General features: G+C 40.7%; 1 protein-coding gene across 2 annotated transcripts in view; it reads left to right on the forward strand.

Annotated features, from left to right (window-relative positions):
• Nucleotides 1–24,156, forward strand: part of LOC149259863 (NAD(P)-binding Rossmann-fold superfamily protein) — a 330,444-nt gene that overhangs the window by 168,699 nt on the left and 137,589 nt on the right. Inside the window, exon 10 of one of the 2 annotated variants that reach the window (XM_089419258.1) lies at nucleotides 16,258–16,323. In XM_089419258.1, coding sequence (XP_089275384.1) covers nucleotides 16,258–16,323 — 66 coding nt within the window. Of the gene's footprint in view, nucleotides 1–16,257; nucleotides 16,342–24,156 lie in introns of both variants that reach the window. The other variant, XM_089419250.1, reaches the window with a different exon arrangement.

A 24,156-nucleotide genomic window follows, 5' to 3' on the forward strand; every position in this document is an offset into this window, starting at 1 on the left:
TCAGCAACTCCAATCTCGAGTGACTGTGGAAAAGGCCATGGGTATTGCTATGATTTGTAATAAATTTTATCATTTTTTTTCCTCTCTTGTACAAATCACCAATCCATTGGTATTGTTCATTTTTGTTTTTGACAATATCATGCAACAGAAGGTTCAATGTGTGAACCAAACATCCAAACCAAAATATGTTCGGGTATCTATCCTCAATAATTGCTCCCGCTGCCTTACAATTAGGAGCATTATCAGTGATGACTTGGATGACATTGTATGGGCCAATACGCTCAATTGTTTCAAGCAATGCTTCTGCAATGTTGATAGCGGTCTTGAACTTGTCTGAGTAATCATGTGCAGCTAGAAAAATGGGACCACTTCGGGACACAGCAAGAACACTTATCAATGGCTTGCCTTTTACATTTGTCCATCCATCAGATACAATGGACACCCCATTGTCAGTCCAAGAACTTGTCATTTTATTCAAAGATTGTGATATTTTTGCTTTTTCATGATCAAGGCCAACAGTTCTTGCCTTGTCATACCCAGGGCTCTTGTATCCTTTAGGGGCATCATTTATGGCAGAAACCATTTCGTGCCAATAAGGTGAGCGTAGAACATTGAATGGTATCCCATTTGCATAGAGGAACCTGTAAATTTTTGAATCCACATCATTCCTACACCCCTCATCAAGGAAATCTGATATGGTTCTACGGCGTAAAGATGATGACCCTGAGCCTCCATGTCCATATCCACTGCCTTGGGAGGATGCTGAAGGAGTTCTTTGTGAGCTTTCAAAGAAACCCCTTGATCTTTTTGCTTTGTATTGGGCGTCCTCCTCTTCCTTTATGTATTTGGCTCTATCTGCTGTTGACACCGCGTCGCAAGTTCTGATTCCTATTTGTTTCTCTCCATCCCATGCCCTTTTCCCGCAAAGGTGTCTTCTCAAACGGGTGTATGAGCCTGTGAAATCATTGTTGCAATGGGGGCAATGAAATTTAGTGGTTCCACCCCCTTTCCCTGTTTCAGGCCTCTGAACATATTTCCACAATGGAGTTTGGTCTTGTTTAGTTTTTTGACCCTCATGTTCACCCTCCACATCCTCCTCACTGGGGTTTTCACCTATTTGACTTCCTCCGGCTTCTTCATCCACCTCTTCAGTTTCAGGCCCCCTCCGTTTCCTACTCTCCACCACCATAATAACCAGAAAAGGGACCAGGAAGAGGAAAATGCCAATAAAAATCCCCAGGTCCATCGTGTTTGATGTTTGTAGGGTTTGAGTCTTGAATCTGCAAATTAATTTAGTTTATTGGGATTAATTCATTTAATTTATTAATTTAATTTAAATTAATGATCTTTAAACTCAAACAGGTAAATTAAACTAAACAAACTAACTACCTAACCAACTAAACTAACTAAATGATTAAGTTACTTACCTCTGCAAGCTTGCTCCTCGCTCCTTGGCACTTGCTCCTCGCTCCTCAGCTCTGGCTCCTTGCTCCTCAGCTCTTGCTCCTTGCTCCTTTGCTCTCAAACTCAAGCTCAATCTCATTGAAATGATTTTGTTTTGGCCCATTGGGCTTATAAACCCAAAAAAATTAGTTAAATTTTTTGTTTTTTTCGGGTCCGCGGAATTTTTTTCCGCCGAACCGCTCCCGGTTCACTAAAATTCGCTCCCGGAGCGTTTTTTAATGCCCGGGAGCGATCAGGGAGCGATCGCTCCCCGATCGCTCCCGGGCATTAAAAAGCGCTCCGGGAGCGCGGGAGCGATCGCTCCCTGAAGCGCTCCCTCACAGACCAGGGAGCGCAAATTTTTTTACGGGAGCGCGCTCCCGAAAATCGCTCCCGTCTGGGAGCGATTTGGGGAGCGCGCTCCCGACCCGCTCCCGAAAATCGCTCCCGTCCAGGAGCGATTTGGGGAGCGCGCTCCCGACCCGCTCCCGAGCCGCTCCCGCCCGGAGCGCGCTTTGGGAGCGGGTTCGAAGGGGGGGGGGCGCTCCCCCGCATCACTGGTCTTAGGTCAAGTTGGGCAAAAGTGGTGACCCTTTGTGGCTAATGGAATCCACTAAGAACACTATAAATAGAGATAAGTTTGATCTCATTTGACACATCACAAGTGCAATAAATATTATGTGAAGACAAGCGAAAGTGACCGTAAACCTCAAGGAGACGAGCTAGAGAGAAGAAGGAAGGACAATTTTTCTTTGTTTCTTATGTTCTGGTATAAGTCGAGTTTAGGAATGTTTGTCGAGTTGCTTGATTAGGGTTCTCAGCAGTGAATTGTGATCTATCTCTGTTTCAAAGCCGTGTTGAATTTTGTGCGCTCAAGGAGGTCCAAAACCCTTGTGTTTCCTGAATAGAGGTCTGTTGAGAAGTGTGAAAATTTCTAAATAAAATTCTATTACTGCAGCAACTGATTTATTTCACCTACTTATTATTCCCAATAAGTTATTTATGAAATCCCTTCAGTAAATATTAAAATAACTTCTGCTACAAATATCACACCATTATACAGAAACAAATATATGCACAAGAATCAATCACATCAAGACAATTATTTTTGGACAATTGTCCTTGGAAAAGCCCAATGCGGGAAAATCGGTGCAGCAGAGGAGGGTTTTATTAATCTTCAACAATAATCACTTTTACATAAAAGTTTACATAGACACTTGGAGAAAACACCTGAGACTTTTCTCCGAGACTTTTTGACACCCTAGAGAGATTTCTTTCTCTACTGCGTCAGCCCTGCGTCATTCTACGTGGCTCTGGTCCCTCTCTGCATCATCCCTGCGTCTCTCTGATCCACGTCTCCCTCTGCGCTGTCTCTTAGAGTCCTTGCGTCACTTCTTCTGAGCTCCCTGACTGCTGCTAATCCCCCCTCTTCCTCCACCCTGCAACTCTCCCTTTGAAATCGATCTCCTCCTTGAGAATCGATTTTCGTTGAGCTACTGAGTATCTGCTGGTGTGTCTCCAACTGACCCTCAAGCCGCCTCTTATACTTTTCCTGTTGAGTCTTCAACAACCGAGATTAAGTCCCTAATCAATGGCTAAGACTAGATTTGGCTTGATCCGTGTCATTTAGAACCCTCTCACCTAGTTTTACATTAATACCCATTAATATTTTAATTTTCCTAAGTTTAGACTTAGGAACTCCATTAAAAATATTAATTATTTTAGTATCTCTCCAACCGGAAGGAATTTCCCGACACAATTTCTAGGTTTTGGAGATCTTATGTGCCTTAGTCTCTCCACCAATTTTCATGGTTAGAGCACATCCGGTGCTACCAGAAATCAACACTCCCTCTTAGCGAGGAATGTGCTCTAGTAATGCTCCATCGTTGAAACATCACACTGATCCTTCCACACCGGTACCTGTGCTGATGCTTGGCTTGATGCCTCACACCATTTGCACTGCTGCTTTCTGTATTACTGCCCATGACACTACTACTGCCACCGCTACATTTGTACTGCAGCTCCTTCTCCATAGGTTGCCCATGCTACCCATAACACTGCTAACTGCTGCACTGCAACACCTGACACTTATCCATTTCTGCTACTGAAATGGATTCTTTACCATCCCCATCTTCTCCTTGAAATAAATGAACTTTGTTCTTCCTAGGGCCTTGGTGAGGATGTTCGCCACCTATTCTCCTGTAGGAGTGTAGCTCAACAGTACTGCTTCTCATTGGACACAGTCTCTGACAAAGTGACACCTAATATCAATGTGCTTCGACTGATCATGAAATACTGGATTCTTAGAGTGCTTGATGCAACTTTGATTATCACACATGATCCTGGTCGCATCTATCCTTCTATTGAATAGGTTCACAAGCAATTTTCTAAGCCATATGTCTTCGCACGAAGCTGTGCTAGCAGCCATATATTCTGCTTCAGCTGAGCTCAGAGCTACGGATTTCTGTTTCCTACTGCACTAGGAAGTCATCCCCGACCCAATGTTGAAATAATGCCAAGTGGTACTTTTCCGATCTACTGAACTTCCAGCCCAATCAGCATCAATGAACCCACTCAGCTTGATGTCATTGCCTCTGGTGTACAATAGTCCATGTTCGACTGTTCCTTGTATATACCTGAGAACATGTTTTACTGCTGCCCAATGTGTCCTCTTAGGTTCCACCATAAACTGACTGAGGGTGTTGACAGTGTAACAAATGTTTGGCCTGGTATTGACTAGATACATCAGGGATCCTATGAGCTGCCTGTACAAGGTGGGATCAACATCTTTATCTTCTGATGCATCAACTTTTTTCCAACTGGTGATCATTGGAGTAGCCATAGGTCTACAGTCTTGCATCCTGAATCTCTTCAGGATTTCTGTAGCATATCTCCCTTGTCCAAGGAAGATCTCACCCTTCTGTTGCCAAACTTCCAACCCCAGGAGATAATGCATCTGTCCCAGATCCTTCATGTCAAATTCTTTGGCTAGATTCTTCTTCAGTCCTTGATGAGCTTGGATGATCTTGTCAGGAAGACATCATCCACATATAATACTAGGACTAGATGCTCATTCTCTACAGCTAGATAGTAGAGATTGAGATCTGCATCACTATTGATGAACTCCATCTTCTGCAAGTAGTCATCAATTTGACCATACCATGCTCTAGGTGCCTGTTTAAACCCATACAAGGCTTTCTTTAATTTGCATACATGAGATTTCTTCTCATGTGTCTCAAAGTCTTCTGGTTGTTCAATGTATATTTCCTCTTCTATTACCCCATTCAAGAATGCCGTCTTGACATCCATATGATGAATCTCCCACCCCATCTGTGCTGCAAGAGATATCACGGTTCTAATAGATGTATACTTGGCTACTGGGGCGAAGGTCTCTTCGTAGTCTATTCCTTCCTTCTGAGCATACCCCTTTGCCACAAACCTGGCTTTGTATTTCTCGACATTGCCGTCTGCAACATACTTGATCTTGTAGATCCATCTCGAACCCACCACTTATCTGTCTTGAGGCCTAGGAACCACTTCCCAGACATCATTCACCATTATAGAGATGTATTTCTCCACCATCGCATCCACCCATACTTGATGCTGAACGACCTCCTGAAAATTGGAGGGTTCCCCAACTTGAGCTACTAAGGCCTGGTATCTGTTTGGCTGTCTTCACTCCCTTTTACTGTTCTTGGGTGCACCGATGAATTCTTCTGCGTCCCGTAGAATCTGTTGGAGTTCCCGACTTGTTCTTCCTTTGGAGGTAGGTGCATCTGTTAGCTCTTCCTCTTCCTGTGATTCCTTCTGTTCCGGAGGAGAATTTCTAGTACTAGCTTCCGCTGGTTGAAGTGGTTTGACCAACGACTCATCTTTTGACTGCTCCTCGGAAGACATTTCTTGAGATTTATTGAAATCTCTATCCTCCAAGAACTTTACATCTCGCCAAACTACTACCTTCCTGCTCCCTGGAAGATAGACTATGTATGCCTTAGCATTCTCGCTATATCCCACAAGATATTCTTTTTTCGCAGTTTGATCTAACTTCTTCTTCTTCTCCTCGAGTGTATGGCAATATGCTAAACTCCCACATATCTTGAAATGACTAACTTCAGGTGTCTTCTTGGTGAAGACCTTCTCTGGAGTAATCTTGCCCAATGCCCTATGAGGAGTTCTATTCTGGACATAGACTGTCGTGCTGCATGCTTTTGCCCGTAGGAATTTTGGCATATCCTGATCATACATCATTGCCTTAGTTGCTTCCACAATAGTCTTGTTCTTCCTTTCTGCTGATCCATTCTGCTCCGGATTGTAGAGAGCTGTCCACTCTCTTCTGATGCCCTCCTTAGTGCAAAAATCTTTGAAGTCCTTGTCAACATACTCTCCACCATTGTATCAGCGCAACACTTTTATCTTTTATCTTCTTTTCCACTAGCGCCTTGAACTCTTTGAATCGACTGAAAACCTCATCTTTGGTTTTCAGAAAGTAGATCCAATTCTTCCTAGAATGGTCATCGATGAAGGTGACGAAGTATTCGGCACCACTAAGAGCTGTTGTGGACATCGTTCCGCAGATGTCTGAGTGTATCAATCCTAGTACACTCTTGGCCCTATTGTTACTTTTTGGAAACGCTGCTTTCACATACTTGCCTAGAGCACACCCTTTGCATACATCATCTCGTTCAGTACTGAGATCTGGAACTCTTGTTACAGTTTTTCTGAGAATTCTTAGAGCCCCATGGTGAAAATGTCTCATCCTTCTGTGCCATAGTTCATTAAAATCCTTGTCTCCATTACTGCCTATTAGTGCCATTGGTGATTCTAGCTGCAACCTGTACAACCTGTTACTTTTGATTCCGATCTGGACCTTCTTTTTCCAACTTGGGTGTTTGACGTATACTTTCTCCTTAATGAAGAAAACATCATAGCCCTTGTTTTGAAGTTGAGATACGAAAAGTAAGTTCATCCCCAGTCCTGGCACATGCAGCACATTGGTAGCTCGGAACTGCTCTCCTGTTTCTGTTTGAAAAACTATAGTACCTTTCCCTACTGGAGTACACTTTGCCTTATTGCCCATGGTGATCTGAAAATTCATTCCTTTTTCTTGATAATCTGAAAAACATTCTTGGATTTCTGTCATATGCCAGGAAGCTCCACTATCTATATACCAAACCTCCGAGGAGGCAAAGCTTGCTAAGCAAGCAACTTCTTCCAATCTGGAAGCCAACATAGAATAATCATAATTTCTCTCTTGTGCATTCTTTTGAAAATCTGTACTAGTCTCCTTGAGTGGATGCTTCTGCATCATGCTCTTGACCCATAATCGATTTTCCTTTCCTGTCGCTGAATCTTTGCTCTGATACCATGTGAAAATTTCTAAACAGAAATTCTATTACTGCAACAATTGATTTATTTCACCTACTTATTATTCCCAATAAGTTATTTATGAAATCCCTTCAGTAAATATTAAAATAAATTCTATTGCAGATATCACACCATTATACAGAAACAAATATATGCACAAGAATCAATCACATCAACATAGTTATTTTTGGACAATTGTCCCCGGAAAAACCCAATGCAGGAAAACCGGTGCAACAGAGGAGGGTTTTATTAATCTTTAGCAACAATTGCTTTTACAAAAAAATTTACATAGACACTGGGAGAAAACACTTGAGACTTTTCTCCGAGACTTTCTGACACCCTGGAGAGCTTCCTTTCTCTACTGCGTCAGCCCTGCGTCATTCTGCGTGGCTTTGCGTAGCTCTAGTCCTTCTTTGCGTCATCTTTGCGTCTCGCTCTGCGGTGTCTCTCAGAGTCCTTGCATCACTTCTTCTGAGATCTCTGACTGCTGCTAATCCCCCCTCTTCCTCCACCCTGCAACTCTCCCTTTGAAATTGATCTCCTTCTCATTGAGAATCGATTTTCCTTGAGATACTGAGTATCTGATGGTGTGTCTCCAACTGACCCTCAAACCTCTTCTTATACTTTTCCTGTTGAGTCTTCAACGCTCGAGATTAAATTCCTAATCAACGACTAAGATTAGATTTGGCTTGATCCTCGCCATTTAGAACCTTCTCACCCAGTTTTATATTAATACCCATTAATATTTTAATTTTCCTAAGTTTAGACTTAGGAAGTCCATTAAAAATATTAATTATTTTAATATCTCTCCAATCGGATAGAATTTCCCAAAACGATTTCTGAGTTTTGGAGATCTTATGTGCCTTAGTCTCTCCACCAACTTTCATGGCTAGAGCAGATCCGATGCTACCACAAATCAACAAGAAGTTGGAGTAAGGCCCAAGCCTTATCAAGGTGTGGCGCATGAGATAAAGGGTAGCAAAAGGGAGGTTACTGCAAAGATATAGGATTGAGATGGCCGCACAATAAGTTAAGTTTGAGGTGGTTGCAGAGGTTTGTAATGTTGCCGAGAATCCTTATTCAAATTGTGCACGGGGCCGAGTCTTCCTTAGACTTGTGCAGAGGTCAGTTAAGTAAGTGTTGAGCTGATGTTTGGACATGTCTTTGTGTAGATGATATCAAGAAGGATGAGTGAAGGAATATCCATCGAAGTGGTGTTTGGATAGTGTGCTTTTGTGCCCTAAGTTTAGTCATCTTGGAGCAACAAGGGGACTGTTAGAGGGCATACTAGTTAAGCCCATGTACAGTGACTTCTAGAGTAGTAGAGTTATTGTGCAAAGGCAAAGTTTTGTAGCCTATGTTTAGTGATTCTTGGAGCAAAATGGATCACTGATGGAAGGATGATTGAGGAGTTGATATGTACAAGCAAATATGAAGTAGTAAAGGACCTTGTGAGCAATTAGGGCAAAGGTATTGGAGCAACATATTCTCTTCAAGTATAGGTGGCAAAGGGCCTACCATGTGTTCAAGACAAGTGGACTGAAAGGGTTGGTGTAAGTGCTTCTTCATCATGTAAATCAAGGTTGTTCTTGCTCTTGGGCAGATTGATTGTTATGTGTTGTTGACATCAAGCCCTAGTTTCCTTGTATTAGGGCTAATTGTAAGGGCCATGATCCTTGGTACGAGAGCCCTATGTTTGTTGTATTAAAGTTGTAATACAAGCAAGTTTTTGGTTGTGTAAATTCTTGTGTACTTCATTGATTCACTGTTGTACATTTTTCACTGTGCAAAGTGCTTGGTGTTGTGGCATTTTAATGTGTTTGTGATTGTGCTTTAGACATAGACCTAATTCTGAAGTGCCAAGGAAAAATCAACAAATTTATCCCCAATTTATTATTTATTTTCCCAAATAATAATTGTATCATTGAAAAATAAAATCACTAGTATCCTTAACTTCTAGAACTAAGAATATGTAGTGGAAATAAACTAGAGAGATCAATCACACATTGCAAAATTAATTAACCCAAACAATTTTCTGTTATTTCATTATCTGGAAAGTATGGGTTTCTTCGACCCACAAAGATACAAGGAAAAATACAATCTGAAACTTGCAACTAGGCACCCTCAGAATGAATTCGGCCAAGCTAAATCGACCTCAAGGAAATCTGCCTCCAGATGAAATCGCTCTGAAGAAATTGGCCTCTAACAACTTGATCTGCACCCTCCAACAACTCGATCTGCACCTTGCCACTAATGCGCACTGGAAATTCTCAACACTCTAGCAACTCGGCCTCCTCCAGACTAACATGATCTCCTTTTAGCAACTCAACCTTGCAATCTCCTCCAACTCAACCCTTCTGGATTCACTCAAACCCACTCGCACTTCTCCTCCTCTGCGCACTGGTCACTAAGTCACTCGCACTGTAGAGAAAATCACTATCTCCTATGATGGCTCGCTCACACACTTGTGCTCTTCATTGTTTCTTCACCTTCGTTGCTAGCCTCCATTTATAATCTTCATTGAGTCCAAATCTCTTACCCTAATCTCCTCTCCGGAAACATCTTTAATCTTCCTTCCGGAAACATCTTGAAGATTCCTTCTAGAAACATCTTGAAGATTCCTTCTAGAAACATCTTGAACATCAACGATTGAGATTATTTCCAAGTCACCTAAATAAGAAAATTATTTATCCTTAGAAAATAACCCAATAGTCTGTTGAATTTTAGAAGTCTGACACGTTAGAAATCCCTTCTGCATTATCTGGTTTAATTTCTCCTACTTGTTTTTTCCATTAACAAGTTATTTATAAATATAAATATTGAAATAAACACAAATGCAACCTTAACTCATATACAGATCAACAACTGAAATAACGGAGGCAATGACACAAGAGACACCGTTATTTTTGGATAATCGTCCCCGGAAAAACATAATGTGGGAAAACCGGTGCAATAGATATGAGGGTTTTATTATTATGCAGTTTCTGAATACATCTAGGGTGACGCAATGGCTCACCCAACACAGATTGTTACACAATAGTAATACCTCTTCTCGAAGACAGATATTCAGCTAGCTTGTCCCACGAAAATCCTTTCGGTGCTTCTCCAAGGCTCTGCGTCAACCCTGCTAGCCTCAACGTAGCTCCTGAACCCTCTGCGTCAGCCTTCTGACTCTTTGCGTCAGCTCTCTGGCCCTCTTCGTCGCCCACGCAGGCCCCTCAACCTCTGCGTAGTCTCTAGATGCCTCTGCATGGCTCCTGCTGCCTCTACGTAACTCTAGCTGCCTTTGCGTCAGCCTCTTCGGTCTCTGCGCTCACCCTCCGACACTATCTCTGCCTCTCTGCTATGTACTCACTGCCCCTTGCTACAACAAATTGCTAGTTCGAATTTTCTCAGCAAGCCCCACTCCAGAAAAATTGAACTGACTGATCACTCTTGGTGTATCTCCAAGTGACCCTCAAGTCTCCTCTTATACTTTTTCTGTTGAGTCTTCAACGATCGAGATTAAGTCTCTAATCAACGCTTAAGATTAGATTTGGCTTGATCCATGTCATTTAGAACATTCTCACCCAGTTTTGTATTAATACCCATTAATATTATAATTTTCCTAAGTTTAGACTTAGGAACGCCATTAAAAATATTAATTATTTTAATATCTCTCTAACCGGGTGGAATTTCCCCAAACCTTTTCTGGTTCTTGGAGATCTCATGTGCTTTAGCCTCTCCACCAATTTTCATGGCTAGAGCACATTCGATGTTACCACAAATCAACATAGTCCGCAATAATTAATTGACTTTAATTATTATACTTTTCCTAAGTTAAGCTTAGGAAAGAAGATATAAATCATTAGAAGAGGTAAATAATGTCTTCCACATGCGAAGACACCAAGCAATTGTAGAAGACCTTTCGATGCTACTCACATCAACACAGTAGTCATTATTGCATGTAAGTGAACCAAGATTGAAAGAAATGGGCAAGTTAACGCTTCATATAAGGTTTCTATTCCAAAATTAAAGCCTTACTCATGTAATGGTGTTACCTCCCTAAGTAGGAGTGGTTAATAGACGACCCTATTAGGTGGTATCAACCACCAAGGGGAAGTGACATGTCCTTGGTCCACTGTTCAATCGATAGGTGCCATGTGAATAATGATGGAACAAAGGGGAAAAGACTTCATGGCCAAGTTCCATGGTCAAAGGGACTAGATATGATGGAATACCTCATCCTAGGTGTATAGATGTGAGGAGGGAGCAATCATGGATCCATGAGTTACCTCGACCTTTGTTTTTTAACCTGTCTACATTGCCTTTTACTTTTTCTTGATTCATCTTTGTATTAATGCTCTTATCTCAACAAATGGGAGCTTGCTTTGTATGATGTGTAGCAGTTATTACCCCCTTTTAGGATGGGGCAGTTCATCGCCCATCAGGGGTTGGGACATGCAAGGGTTCATTGTCTTCTATGAGATAGGGAAACATTCGCCCATGAACCGGGTGATGGCCATATGAGAGAGGTAGAGCCCTTGCCATGGTTTTTCCCATGTGCTAATTTGTATGTCCCGACCATCGTTTGCATTTTGATTTTTCTTTTGTTTTTATTGTGGCCATCATATGCTTTTTCCATTCCTTTTAGATGCATCAACTTCTTAGGGTGCATTTCCAGGCCCTACCTAAGCATGAGGATGTGTAGGTGCCAAATCCCAAAGAATCAATGGTCAGTTCAACCCGAAGAAGGGAGGTGGAATAAGGGCTCATGTAAGATGGAAAGTGGTATGGAGTAGGGAGAGATGGGGCTACACTATCTCAATAATGGCTCTCCAAGTTGTGCCCCTTCCCAAAGCCATGGGCCATTAGGGGAGGTCTCACTAGACTAGGTTGAAAATTAACCGCCCATTTAAGGTGAGGGAACAAAAGGACAACCAAGACCCTTCTTTCTTCCAAGTTACCCCATAATCCATGCCAAAATGCCCAAATACAAACAAGGGTAAGCACCCAATTCCAAAATGAATAAAGTACCTTTTAATTAGAAGCCCACCTTCCAACATGTGCTCTTGACAAATGGGCGAGGATACATACTTTGGCTACAAGGTGGCTGTCAGGAGCTGCTGGCTGGAAGAGATGAATAGGATAAAAGTTTCTCCTAGGGGTCACCCACTTTTGGTGGGTAATAGGTCCAACAATATCAAGTGAGGAGGAGCTCAAATGTGAAATTGGAGGTCTAGCCTGAATCAAGGGTTTCAAGGCTTGGGCATAGATGGGCACAAGGGTTGGCCGCATACGAGAAGATAGCAGATTCACATGAGGAGAAAGTTTGTGAGGATTCATGAAGGTTCCAAGAGAAAGAAGGAAAAAGGGTCAACAATGGCATTCTACAAGGTGATTCTATCAAGCGTGAAGCTTCGTCAAGCTCGAACATCTATCAGAGTCTGAGTCTCAAACCTCCACCTTGGTATCCTTAAAGTTCCTGAGGGTTTTCTGTGACTAGAGAGTAGTGCAGGGGATAAGCAGTGTAGGGTAATGTTACTGTTGTGGGGAATATAGGCTCTAAGATGTGTAGAGAACTGGGTAGAAAACTAGCAAAGTTGACATGCCAGAATTGCAGATTTGCTAGCAGATGGACCTGGGATGTTTATGAGTGGGAATGGATACCATGTCAGGCAATGGATTAGGAACTCCAATGCAGGATGCTCATTTCATTACCATGAAAGTTATTTTATTATATTTGACTCTTGGTTTCTTCTTCCAAGTCATCAGTTGGCCTTCCATATTCAGCTATCCCTATTATTTTAATTATTGGCAATGACACAAAAATCCCATAGGTTTTTGTGTTGAACACATGGTTTAGTGTTAATAACTTAGGAATTCCATGACATATGCTTTGACATCACCTAGCTGGCCTAAATTTTCCAATTCAAGAAAGTAATCCTCAACAGTCTTATAAAAACCACAGAATTTTTACCTTGAAATTGTCAAAATCAATAGTTGTATTCTTTGGTATAGACTGTACCCACTGCTTCTGCCAGTCATAGATGAATTCTTCCAAAAGCAGTGCTACAAAATTGACTATGTGTTCTTCTTTTAATGTCTTTAACTTATGTATCGAGGCTTTTGTTTGGACTTTCCTTTGTTGGGCTCTTTAATTTATTGAGGACTTTGTGCTACAGGGCTGTGTGCTCCCCTGGCTTGAAATCTCCTTGATGATCGCATAAATCCTTGAAGGATACCTCCCCCTGAAACTGTATTGGTTTAAGCTTGCATGCTCTCTAGGAATTCATGTTTAGATCCCCAGGCACTTCGTTTTTTGGCTCTGGTTTTAACATCTTTATTGAAAATATAAACGCCTATATATGGACCTTTACTCTATTTGACACCTATGTTAGTGCTCTATGGAGCTTATCTAGTACAGGACTTCCTCTATGCCCAGGATATTCTCTATTCTTGGTTCGTCCAATGCTGTGTTGGTGGTTGCCAGTCAGTGCTTTGGTTAAACCTACTACTCTTGCCATCATATCATGCATTGAGTTTGTGAAGTTCTGAAATTGAGCCTGAAGTTTTAGCTAGGATTCTACCAGCATCTTCAAAACACTTTTTGTAGCACTGGGTGCATTATTTTTGTCAATCAGCAGTCTAATTTTACACCATTTTATTTCAGCTTAGAAAAAAAACCATAGGTGGGCTGCTATGATACCACTAATAAAACTGAGAAATACTGGGAAACTTTATTTTTTAAACTGAAAATAAAATAACCAACAAATAAGACAAAATAATAGTTATGAAACTGAAGCAGTGAGCTTGAAATTAACAAATCAGAACTTAATAGATTGTGATAATTCTCTTCTTGTCAACAGGATGTGGTTAGATGGTATTTTATACCTCCCACCAATGTTCAGTTCTCCCCAGAGACATGTTTCATACCTGAAATTATCAATAACAAGGGTGGGTTATTTTGTAGCCTAATAGTGTTCAATGAGATCACCAAGTCATGTGTGATATGAAGTTCTCTTGCTCCCAACCCTGGTGAAGCCAGTCACAAAGGTGACCGATGTCAAAGACTCATAGTCATTGTTGTTTGCATTTGCATGTTGTCCCCACTTGATTATCCTTATTTCGAAGAACCATAATATTGAAGAATCATAATTATCTCTCAATTAATATGTGAGATTACAAACCAAGAAAATTGCTTTGTCAAGTATCTGATCTGATTCTATTCACCAAATCAAAATGCATTGATTATGTCTACGATCAATTGTGTTCTAGTTCTCTGGTGTAAATGCAGATGTATCATTGTTTACTTATGAATTGTTTTGAGTTTGGAAGTTATGGGCTTGCGCATGAGTGCAACTGCTGGGTAATGACATTGATGTCTATTACAATTCATGCATTATATTCATGGCTTGGACTCCTTTACTAGTTTCAGTGCTTTTCCCAAACAAGGGGGGAGGTATTCTGGCTACTTCCATTGTTACAGAGTTGTATTTAACAGCTTTTGGAAGCCAACCAATAAATATTTGGTGTTGAAAATTTTGCAGAGATGTTCATTGTTTTCTATAAGATTTCCAGATTTAAAGGAGAGTTTTCTCCAGGTCTTTAACAGGGCTTTCCAAGTTGTCATTCTCGATGTTCTTATTGTCATGTTTGTTTTAGTCTTTTCAGTAAGGAGTTTGTGCAGAAAGAAATCGATGAGTAATATTTGGAATTGTCTAGGTTAGTTATAAGCAATTGATTTGAACTTTGAGCTAATATCTTCATCAGCATATTATTATGTACTACAACACCAGTGTTTGTTAATCTGTATTTAAGTTGGTGCAAGAATGTAATTGAATGTTGAAATTTCCTGGCACCCTAGGTCTGGCCTATGCCCTAGCTAGGAACACAAACACACTAGAGATGCCCAACCAAAAACAAATTTTCACAGCGGAATATAACAGCAGTGAAATCAACAACAATACACAAGAATTGTGGCCCAAAACATGTTCTTATCAGTCCATCAATAAGAAAATCATAGGGCTCCTATACCAGGGATCATGGCCCTTTACAAACCCTGATACAATGCTAATATACAATAAAAGACAAGTCTGTCCTTTGACTGAAACAACTAGGGCTAAGGCCTAATCCATCAAGCTCTCATCTGCCCATAAAAACAAAGAAAAAACAATAGTACTTGCTGTTGCTTTCCTTGGCAACCAGCCCTTTCAGTCCTCTTCAGTTCACAAGATCTACTCCTTTAGACCTTGTCCACTTGCTGTAGTCTTCATCAAACTGCTCCTTTAGTCCACTTATCCATACAGCCACTGTTCAACCCTTAATACACAAACCCTTTGCTTGCTGTCTCCTGCTGTAGGCCATGGCCTACCCTAACCAGGCCTCGGAGCTGCTATAGAAGCCCTAATCTGCTTTCTCTTCTACTTTCCCTGCTACAGTACTTCTGTCCTGACTTTGGCTCACCTTCAGGGAGCCCTTTCTCCCCTTGGCCTGACCTGTTTAGATTCTGTGTAGCCTTGGGTGCTCTCCTTCAGGCCTGCGGCTGATCTTTTTCTTCCTGCAGCCTAGACAAGACATAGTCCAGCCCTCTTCTAGGGCTTGGACCTCTTCCAGCAATAACCTTAAACACAGACCAACCTTTGCTTTGATCACATAACCCTCGGCCTCCTCTTGGACAGTCTACTTGGCCTTCTCCAAAAAGTCTTCTTGCACAGAAATCCTAACTTGGCCTCCTCTTAGGCTTGCTCCTCTACACAAATGAAGTCACATCTCACTTTTGCCTAGACTCTCTTTTGGCTCCATATTTATATCTCTCTAATAGGTGACTTAGGAGCCCTCTTTATCCTTCAAGAAACCCCACTACACAAATTAGAATATTAAATTCATTATCTTGGATTCTAATCCCACTCCTTTGGGTTCAAAACCCCAAACTTGGGTACTTTGTGCACAAACATATCCTTTTGTGGGTTTTCTCCTCACAAGCATAGCACTCGAAGCTTGTGGGAGTACATCACGAGCTACCCAAATTTCAACACCACTTCCATTGTTATAGAGCTGCATTTATAATTTAACAGCATTTGGAAACCAACCAATAAATATTTGGTGTCGAAAAGTCTGCAGAAATATTCAGTGTTTTCTATAAGATTTCCAGATTTAAAGAAGAGTTTTCCCAGGTCTTCAATAGGGCTTGCTATGTAGTCATTCTTGATGTTCTTATTATCTTGTTTGTTTTAGTCTTTTCAGTAAGGATTTTGTGCAGAAACAAATCGATGAGTAATATTTGGAATTGTCTAGGTTAGTTATTAAGCAATTAATTTGAGTTTTGAGCTTATATCTTCATCAGTATATTATTATGTGATACAGCACCAGTATTTGTTAATCTGTATTTAAGTTGTTGCAAGAATGTAATAGAGGAAGCTTATTTGATCTCATTGATGATATGGTATGTTTTGGTTTCTGGTGGCACAGAAGCGGATGTCAGTAACAAGATGTGTTGAGCTCACAGTTATTGCAATATCTTATGGATTGAAGGAGGTTTGGATTTCTGACCAGGTTTGTGCTCTTGTTAATTTTAGTTAACAATGGTACGTTCTATGCTTAACACAATTACTTCAATATCCTTTAGCAGCTCAGTGACATTTCCAATTTAGTTTTCCAATAGCAATCACATTAACCGTAAATTACATTGACAGTAACTGTAGATAGAACATGAATAATAAAATGCAAAAGACAAGAGGACACCAGATTTGGCGGATGCCAGGGAAAAACCCAAAGATGGGGAAAACCCTTTGATCAATTCTTCTTATTATTATATCAAATGTTTAGCAAAGAGAGAGTATACAAAAATTCAAAATTGATTTGCCAAATCAAAGTCAAAACAGCCCTGTCAAATCTGCAGTCAAATTCAGCCCTAACTAGAAAGTCAAAGATGGTCAACGCAACAGAAAAACATCCCCTTTGAAGCTCGGTCAAAGGCAGTCAAACTCAGCCTGAACAGGTGGTCAAAGTCAGCCCAAAACAGTCCCAAAGTCAGCAGTCAAACTTGGTCAAATTCTGCCTTGGAAATCTGCAGTCAACCTGCAATTTATCTCTGCAGTCAAAGTGCTCAGATCACCTCGGTTTCTGTGCCAAATGGTACAGCCTGCCCAAACAGAAAACTGCCCAAAAGATCGAACTCAAATTCTGCCTAGAAAGTCAAAGTCAATGCTGGTCAAACTGCAGGAGAATTCTGAAATTTTCAGCCCAATAATTCTGTCATGAAATTTGTCCTCCTTGCCAGATGTGTGAGAGAAAAGATATGCCCAATAGCTGTACAAACCAATGAGAGAAGGAGAGAGAAGAATGTGTGAGTGAGCGAGGTGCTAAATGAGGTTGGAGGTCACTTATATTTATACAAGTCGTTGAGGGTGAAGTGACATGTCCATTGCGCTTCATGAGCCTACATGATGATGTGGCCGACCTTGACAATTTGCACGTGTGGGATTGACCTCAAAAACATATTTTTCCTTGTCCAAATTTGATGATCTTTAGGTTGATTTTGGTCCTCCCGAAAAGAGGAATTCAATGCAATCATTATCTCCATCAAATGAGCTGTCCAAAGTGGAATTTGGTCCTAGTTGCCAATTTTAACACTCCCTATCAACTAGGGAAAATTCCACTTGCCAACCCATCCATTATCATCGATCATCATGCCATTCTATCGTCATGTACCATCTCTGTATCTTGTCTCAACTCTATTGAACACTGATATAGATAATGAAGAAGAATCGATCGAGAGTGAGTCACAAGACCTTACTACTCCCCACCGACAAAAGTCAGTCCAGGGGTAGAACCCCAATTAAACTTGATCCCAAATCAAGTTTTTGAACACCATGCATCCTAGACATAGGGAGTACTATAGTAAATGATGCGTCCATCTGTAGTGCTATGGTCCTTATCTTCTTTTCCCAACTCATTGGCCAGATGAGAGGTACTTCCCATGAGTCCTGGACTACATGGGTAGGATGTATGCTGGGGCATCCGCAAGAGAAGGTGAACAATCATCCTGGTCATATGCCATAGGAGAAGGTGAACCACTCATCCTATGCTTATATCATCAATCGTAGGGGAAGGTGAACCACTCGCCCTACACACATGTCAACCATCATGGAATATCACAGGGGAAGGTGAACCACTCACCCTGTACACAACGCACTTATAGGAGAAGGTGAACCACTCACCCTATGGTCGCTCACAGTGCTAAGAGGCACCTGAAGCCCCCAAGAGCTCCCATAGCTCAGTGTCCAACTCAAGCGGGACCCTCATGGGAGGGTCCTTCCACCACTCCAAGTCTGTCTTGGAAGGCTAAGAATTTGACCTTCCCCAAGGGCTTACTGGGGATGTCAGCAGCCTGTTCGTCGGTCCTGATGTGCTGAAGCCTTATTGCTCTCCATTGGACCATATCTTAGATAAAGTTGTACTTGATATCAAAGTGCTTGGAGTGGTCGTGGAACACAGGATTCTCTAAAAGGCGAATCCCACTTTGGTTGTCGCAATAGATCAATGTGGTATCCAACATGTGCTCAAATAACTCACTGAAGAGCTTCGTCAACCAAACAACTTCACAACAGGCCATACTCGCTGCAATGTATTCGGCCTCAATGGTGCTTAAAGCAACCAATTTCTGCTTCCAGCTCATAAGTTGAAGCAGACCCCAATGAGAACATACCTCCTGACGTGCTCTTTCGATCCACCACATTGCTAGCCCAGTCAGCATCAGTATATCCATGTAGCCTCAACTTCCCGATAGTGTATCTCAACCCATAGTTGATTGTGCCACAGAGATATATTAAGAGATTCTTAGCAGCAATCCAATGTATGTGATGAGGCTTAACCATAAATTGACTTAACGTATTCATAGTGAAGCATATGTCCGGATGGGAGTTTACCAAGAACATCAAGGCCCCCACAAGTTGCCAATACTCGGAAGGGTTTTCCAATTCGGGGCCATCAACACTTCCATATAGCTTCTTGAAGTTGAGTTCCATCAGAGTAGAAACAAACTTGCAATCGACCTTCCCACATCTCTCTAGTAGCTTCACAATGTATTTTCCTTTAGAAAGGAAAATCTCGTGTTGCTTTTTCGAGACCTCCAGGACTAGGAAGTAGTGCATCAATCCTAGGTCCTTCATCTCGAACTCGACAGTCAACTCCTTCTTGCATTGATAAATGAGAGGTTCTGCACTAGTTAGAAAGAGATCATCAACATAAAGGACTGGAATGAGAGGCATATCCTTTTCAACCTTGAAGTATAGGTTGGGATCAACATAACTCCTCGTGAATCCCAACTTCATAAGATAGGTATCAATCCTCTCATACCAAGCCCTAGGGGCTTGCTTCAAGCCATAAAGGGCTTTATTGAACCTGCATACATCTGTACTTCAATCTTGTACTTCGAACCCCTGAGGTTGTTCCAAGTAGACTTCCTCCTTAAGCGAGCCATGTAAGAAAGCAATGTTAACGTCCATTTGATGTAGGATCCATCCTTGAGTGGCAGCTAGACCAATAATAGATCGTATAGTGGTATATCGGGCAACTGATGCAAATATCTCATCATAGTCCACTCCTTCCTTTTGAGAAAGCCTCGAGCAATGAACCCGACCTTATATTTTTCAGCACTTCCATCAGCTCCATGTTTAATTTTGTAAAGCCATTTAAAAGTGACCACAAACTTGTTCCCAGGTCTTGGCACCATGTCATAGACACCATTCTTCATGATTGATTTGTATTCCTCATTCTTCGCATCCATCCATATTTGGTGCTTTACGACTTCTTCAAATGTGCATGGTTCAGCTTGAACAATAATAATCATAGCAACCAAATATCCTTGGTACCTGTTCGACTTCTTGCTTTCACGAAATGTCCCTCTTGGAGCAGTTTGTCTTTCAACATCTTCAAGAGTAACTTTCAGTCATAGGGGTCATTTCCTTGAGGTAGAGGGATCACCAGGAGCTGGATCAACAAGATCCATCAAACCATCAAGATCAGGCATGGGCTCATCTATTGGAGGTTCATCTTGTTTTTCTGCAACATCATCATTGTCCTTCCTTGCAATGGGGAGATCTCTGGCTTTCCCAAGGGCAATATCTTCATCAAAGATGACATGACGACTTACTTCCACATTTCTTTGACTAGGTACGTAGATCCTATATGCTTTCAAATTTTCACTTTAGCCAAGGAATATACCCTTGTTCCCAAAAGCTTCCAACTTGTTCCTTTTCTCTTTAGGCACATGAAAAACACGGGGAACCAAATATTCTAAATTGAGAAACATCATTTTTCTTACCAGTGAAAACTTCCTTGGGTGTCTTGAAATCCAATGCTTGATGTGGGCTCCTATTTTGAACATATACAACAGTGTTGTCAACTTCTTCCCATAAGAACTTCGATAAGCCTTAATCATGGAGCATGGGACGGGTGGCTTCCATGATTGTTCGATTCGTCCTTTCAACAATGCCATTTTTCTCAGGAGTGTATGGGACAATTGTCTCCCTCTTAATGCCAGCCTCTCTGCAAAAGCCATTGAATTCATTTGATTCATATTCGGTTCCATTGTCGGTCCTTAATATCTTGATCTTCTTCCTTGTTTAATTTTCCACCAATGCTTTGAAAGAACGGAACCGTTTGAACACTTCATCCTTCTTCAAGAAATAGATCAATGTTTTGCGTGAGAAGTCATCCACAAAGATTGCATAATATAGGTATCCTCCCAACAATGTTACAGGAAGCATACCAGATAGATCGTAATGGACCAATTGAAGAATATCGGTAGTCTTGTTTTCACTAGAAGGGATTGGTCCATTTGTAAGTTTCTAAGCTACACAACGCTGACAAATACCTTCATGGTTCATATTGAATTCGGGCGTAGCTGTGACCATCTTCCTTACCCCAGGTAATGTAAGTGGGCGAATCTCTGGTGCCATAACTCAGATTGAAGAGAAGTATTGCTTGCCAAAGCTCCCAATGGACTTCCTCCAACTTGATAGAGACCATCAACCCTAAATCCAAGAGTAAATTCATCTTTAGGTTTCTTCGCCAAATACGTACCTTTCCATCAACAGACGCTACTTTGAAGCCTGTATCTTCCATTGCAGAAATAGAGACCAGGTTCTTCTTCAAATCAGGCACATATAACACTTCTTGTAGATGAATGGTTTGACTTTGATTCAAGTGAAGAGTAACAATAACTATCCCTTTTATAAGGTAGGTGGCATTATCTCCAAGTATGATCTCCAAATTAGTCTTTTTTTCAACCAAATTTGAGAGGGCCTCCTTGTACCTATTGAAGTGCCTTGAGGCTCCACTCTCAATTAGCTAATGATCCAAAGTATCTGGAGGAGAGGTAGTAGATAGAGCGGAAATAAGATAAAACTCGTTTTTATTCTACAACATTACTTTCATCATACTTGGTATTTCTTGTCCTTTTGGGAGGTTAACCATTTCCATTTTGAGCAACGAGAGCCTTCTTCTTTCCTTTGTTGTTGAACTTGTTGTTCCTTTGATTTCCATTGCCTTTGAAATTGTTGTTGTTGTTGTCGTCATCCCTTGGAGTATTCTTCTTGTGAGGACACTCTCTAGCATAGTGGCCGAACCTGTTGCAATTGTAGCACCTTCCTTTTCTTCCTTCTTTGAATCCCTTGTTGAATCCTTGACCCTGTCTCCTTGGACCAACATTATTTTTCCTCTTTGCATGAGTGGAGAAAGCAGTAGGTTCATTTCCATTTGAGGGCTTGTCTCTCTCCATCATCCTCATCTCCTCTTGAGTGCATCGAGCCAATAATTCATCGAAACTAGGTATCCTGTCATTGTTGAGAATGGTGGTGTTAAACACATCCCATGATCTTGGAAGACCTCCAAGTGCAATGAGAGTGAGCTCCCTGTCAGCAATAACTTCTCCAATAGATAGTAGGTCATTCTTGATTTGTGTTATTCTCATGAAGTAGGATTGGATAGACTCCCCTTTATCCATCTTGATGTCTTTCAACTTGTTCTTGAGAAAGAGGATTTGATTTGCATTGTTCACTTTGAACATCCCAACCAACTTATCATACATCTCCTTAGATGTTCCCAAATCAGAAATATAGGCAACCAAATGCTTTTGAATGGAGTCTATGATAATTTTCTTAGCTTTGACTTCACCTTTCTTATATTTCGTTTTTGTAGTAGTAGGTGCATTTGAAGGAGGCTACACCACTTTTCCTCATACTCTTCCAAAGTCAAGTCCAAAGTCATCTTCCTTGCATGATAGTCAGATTTGTCTTTGAGCTTATCCTTAGTTTTGAAGTAAGATGTAAAACCCATTGAGGCTTATCCAATAGTCTGCCCAACAAATCTCTCTTAGTGATTGCTTTAATCTCTCTTGCTTGGGCTTTGTCCTCACTTGGGTTTTGATCCCATGTTAGTTTTAGTTAACAATGGTATGTTCTATGCTGAACACAATTACTTCAATGTCCTTTAGCATCCCAATGACAATTTCCAATTTAATTTTCCAATAGCAATCACATTAACCATAAATCACATTGGCAATGACTGTAGATAGAACATGAATAATAAAATACAAAAGACAAGCCAAGACAAGAGGACACCAGATTTGGCGGTTGTTAGGGAAAAACCCCAAGATGGGCAAAAACCCTTTGATCAATTCTTCTTATTATAATATCAAATGTTTAGCAGAGAGAGAGAGTACAAAAAGTCAAAATTGATTTGCCAAATCAAAGTCGAAACAACCCGGACAAATCTGCAGTCAACTACAGTCAAATTCAACCCTAACCAGAAAGTCAAATATGGTCAACACAACAACAAAACATCCCATTTGAAGCTCAGTCAAAGGCATTCAAACTCAGCGTGAACAGGTGGTCAAAGTTAGCCCAAAACAGTCCCAAATTCGGCCATCAAACTTGGTCAAATTCTGTCCTGGAAATCTGTGGTCAACCTGCAATTTATCTTTGCAGTCAAAGTTCTCATATCACCTCAGTTTCTTTGCCAAATGGTACGGCTTGCCCAAATAGAAAACTGCCCAAAATATTGAACTCAAATTCTGCCTAGAAAGTCAAGGCCAACACTGGTCAAACTGCAAGAGAATTCTTAAATTTTCGGCCCTATAATTCTATCCTGAAATTCTCCCTCCTTGCCACACATGTGAGAGAAAAGATATGCCCAATAGTTGTACGAACCAATGAGAGAAGGAGAGAGAAGAATGTGTGAGTGAGTTAGGTGCCAATTGAGGTTGGAGGTCATTTATATTTATACAAGTCGTTGAGGGTGAAATGACATGTCCATTGGGCTTGATGAGCCTACATGATGATGTGGCAGACGTTGACAATTTGCACGTGTTGGCTTGACCTCAAAAAACATATTTTCCCTTATCCAAATTTGATGATCTTTAGGTTGATTTTGGTCCTCTCGAAAAGAGGAATTCAATGCAATCATTATCTCCATCAAATGAGTTGTCCAAAGTGGAATTTGGCCCTAGTTGCCAATTTTAACAACTCTTCACAAACATTTTAGAGGTATGTGATATCTGTTAAATATTTACTGAATGGATAACAACGCATGTTTATATTATATACAATAGAAATTGTAATGAACAAAGTTCGTATACGCAACAGAATAATTTAGAAGAACTGAAATATGCAAGCATCCATCATAGGACAAGTAGTAATTGTATATAAGAATTGTTGGATGTATAAAAGATGTGTGTACTTATTACAATGAGGGCCTGCTTATTTACCTCGGTAGGTGCATTTTTATGAATGATCATGTCTTTAAGACACGCCTCTTCATTACTAACTAACTAAGTATTAGTTAATTAATTATTATTTATTATTATATTTATATTTACATTTATTATTCTTATATGAATTATATTCATAACATTGCCTTTCGCTTCAAAAAGCTTTGTCCTCAAGCTTACTGATGAAAGGGCTAGATCTCTTTTCCTGTTTCGAATATCTTCTCGTCTCGGAACTTTCATCTTCGTTGATACAAGATGATATGATCCTTTGAGTGATAAACAAAATTGTTGAATTGAGAATGGATCTGACCATCCTAGATTAATATTCTGTGGAATCTTCTGATCACTGGAATTTTGTAATGGATTGTTATCATAGGACTAGATTCTACAAACTTCGGTATTTCTTGGAACATAAATCTGTTTCTTCTGTTCTGAATGGTTCAAATATGTAGATTGACTTAGTTGTCTAGATTTGGATATCGATAAAAAGTTCTTGCAGTTTGATCTCGCCCTAATTTGTTTGTGGCGATTTATTGTTTTATTGGGGGTATTTGACTTCTTTTAAGTTCAGAAATTCTTGATTATTTTGTGAGATC

The sequence above is a fragment of the Pinus tabuliformis genome, chromosome 6 (assembly GCF_031772625.1).
Source record: "Pinus tabuliformis cultivar Carrire ecotype Pingquan chromosome 6, CPIR1, whole genome shotgun sequence".
Lineage (NCBI taxonomy): Eukaryota > Viridiplantae > Streptophyta > Pinopsida > Pinales > Pinaceae > Pinus > Pinus tabuliformis.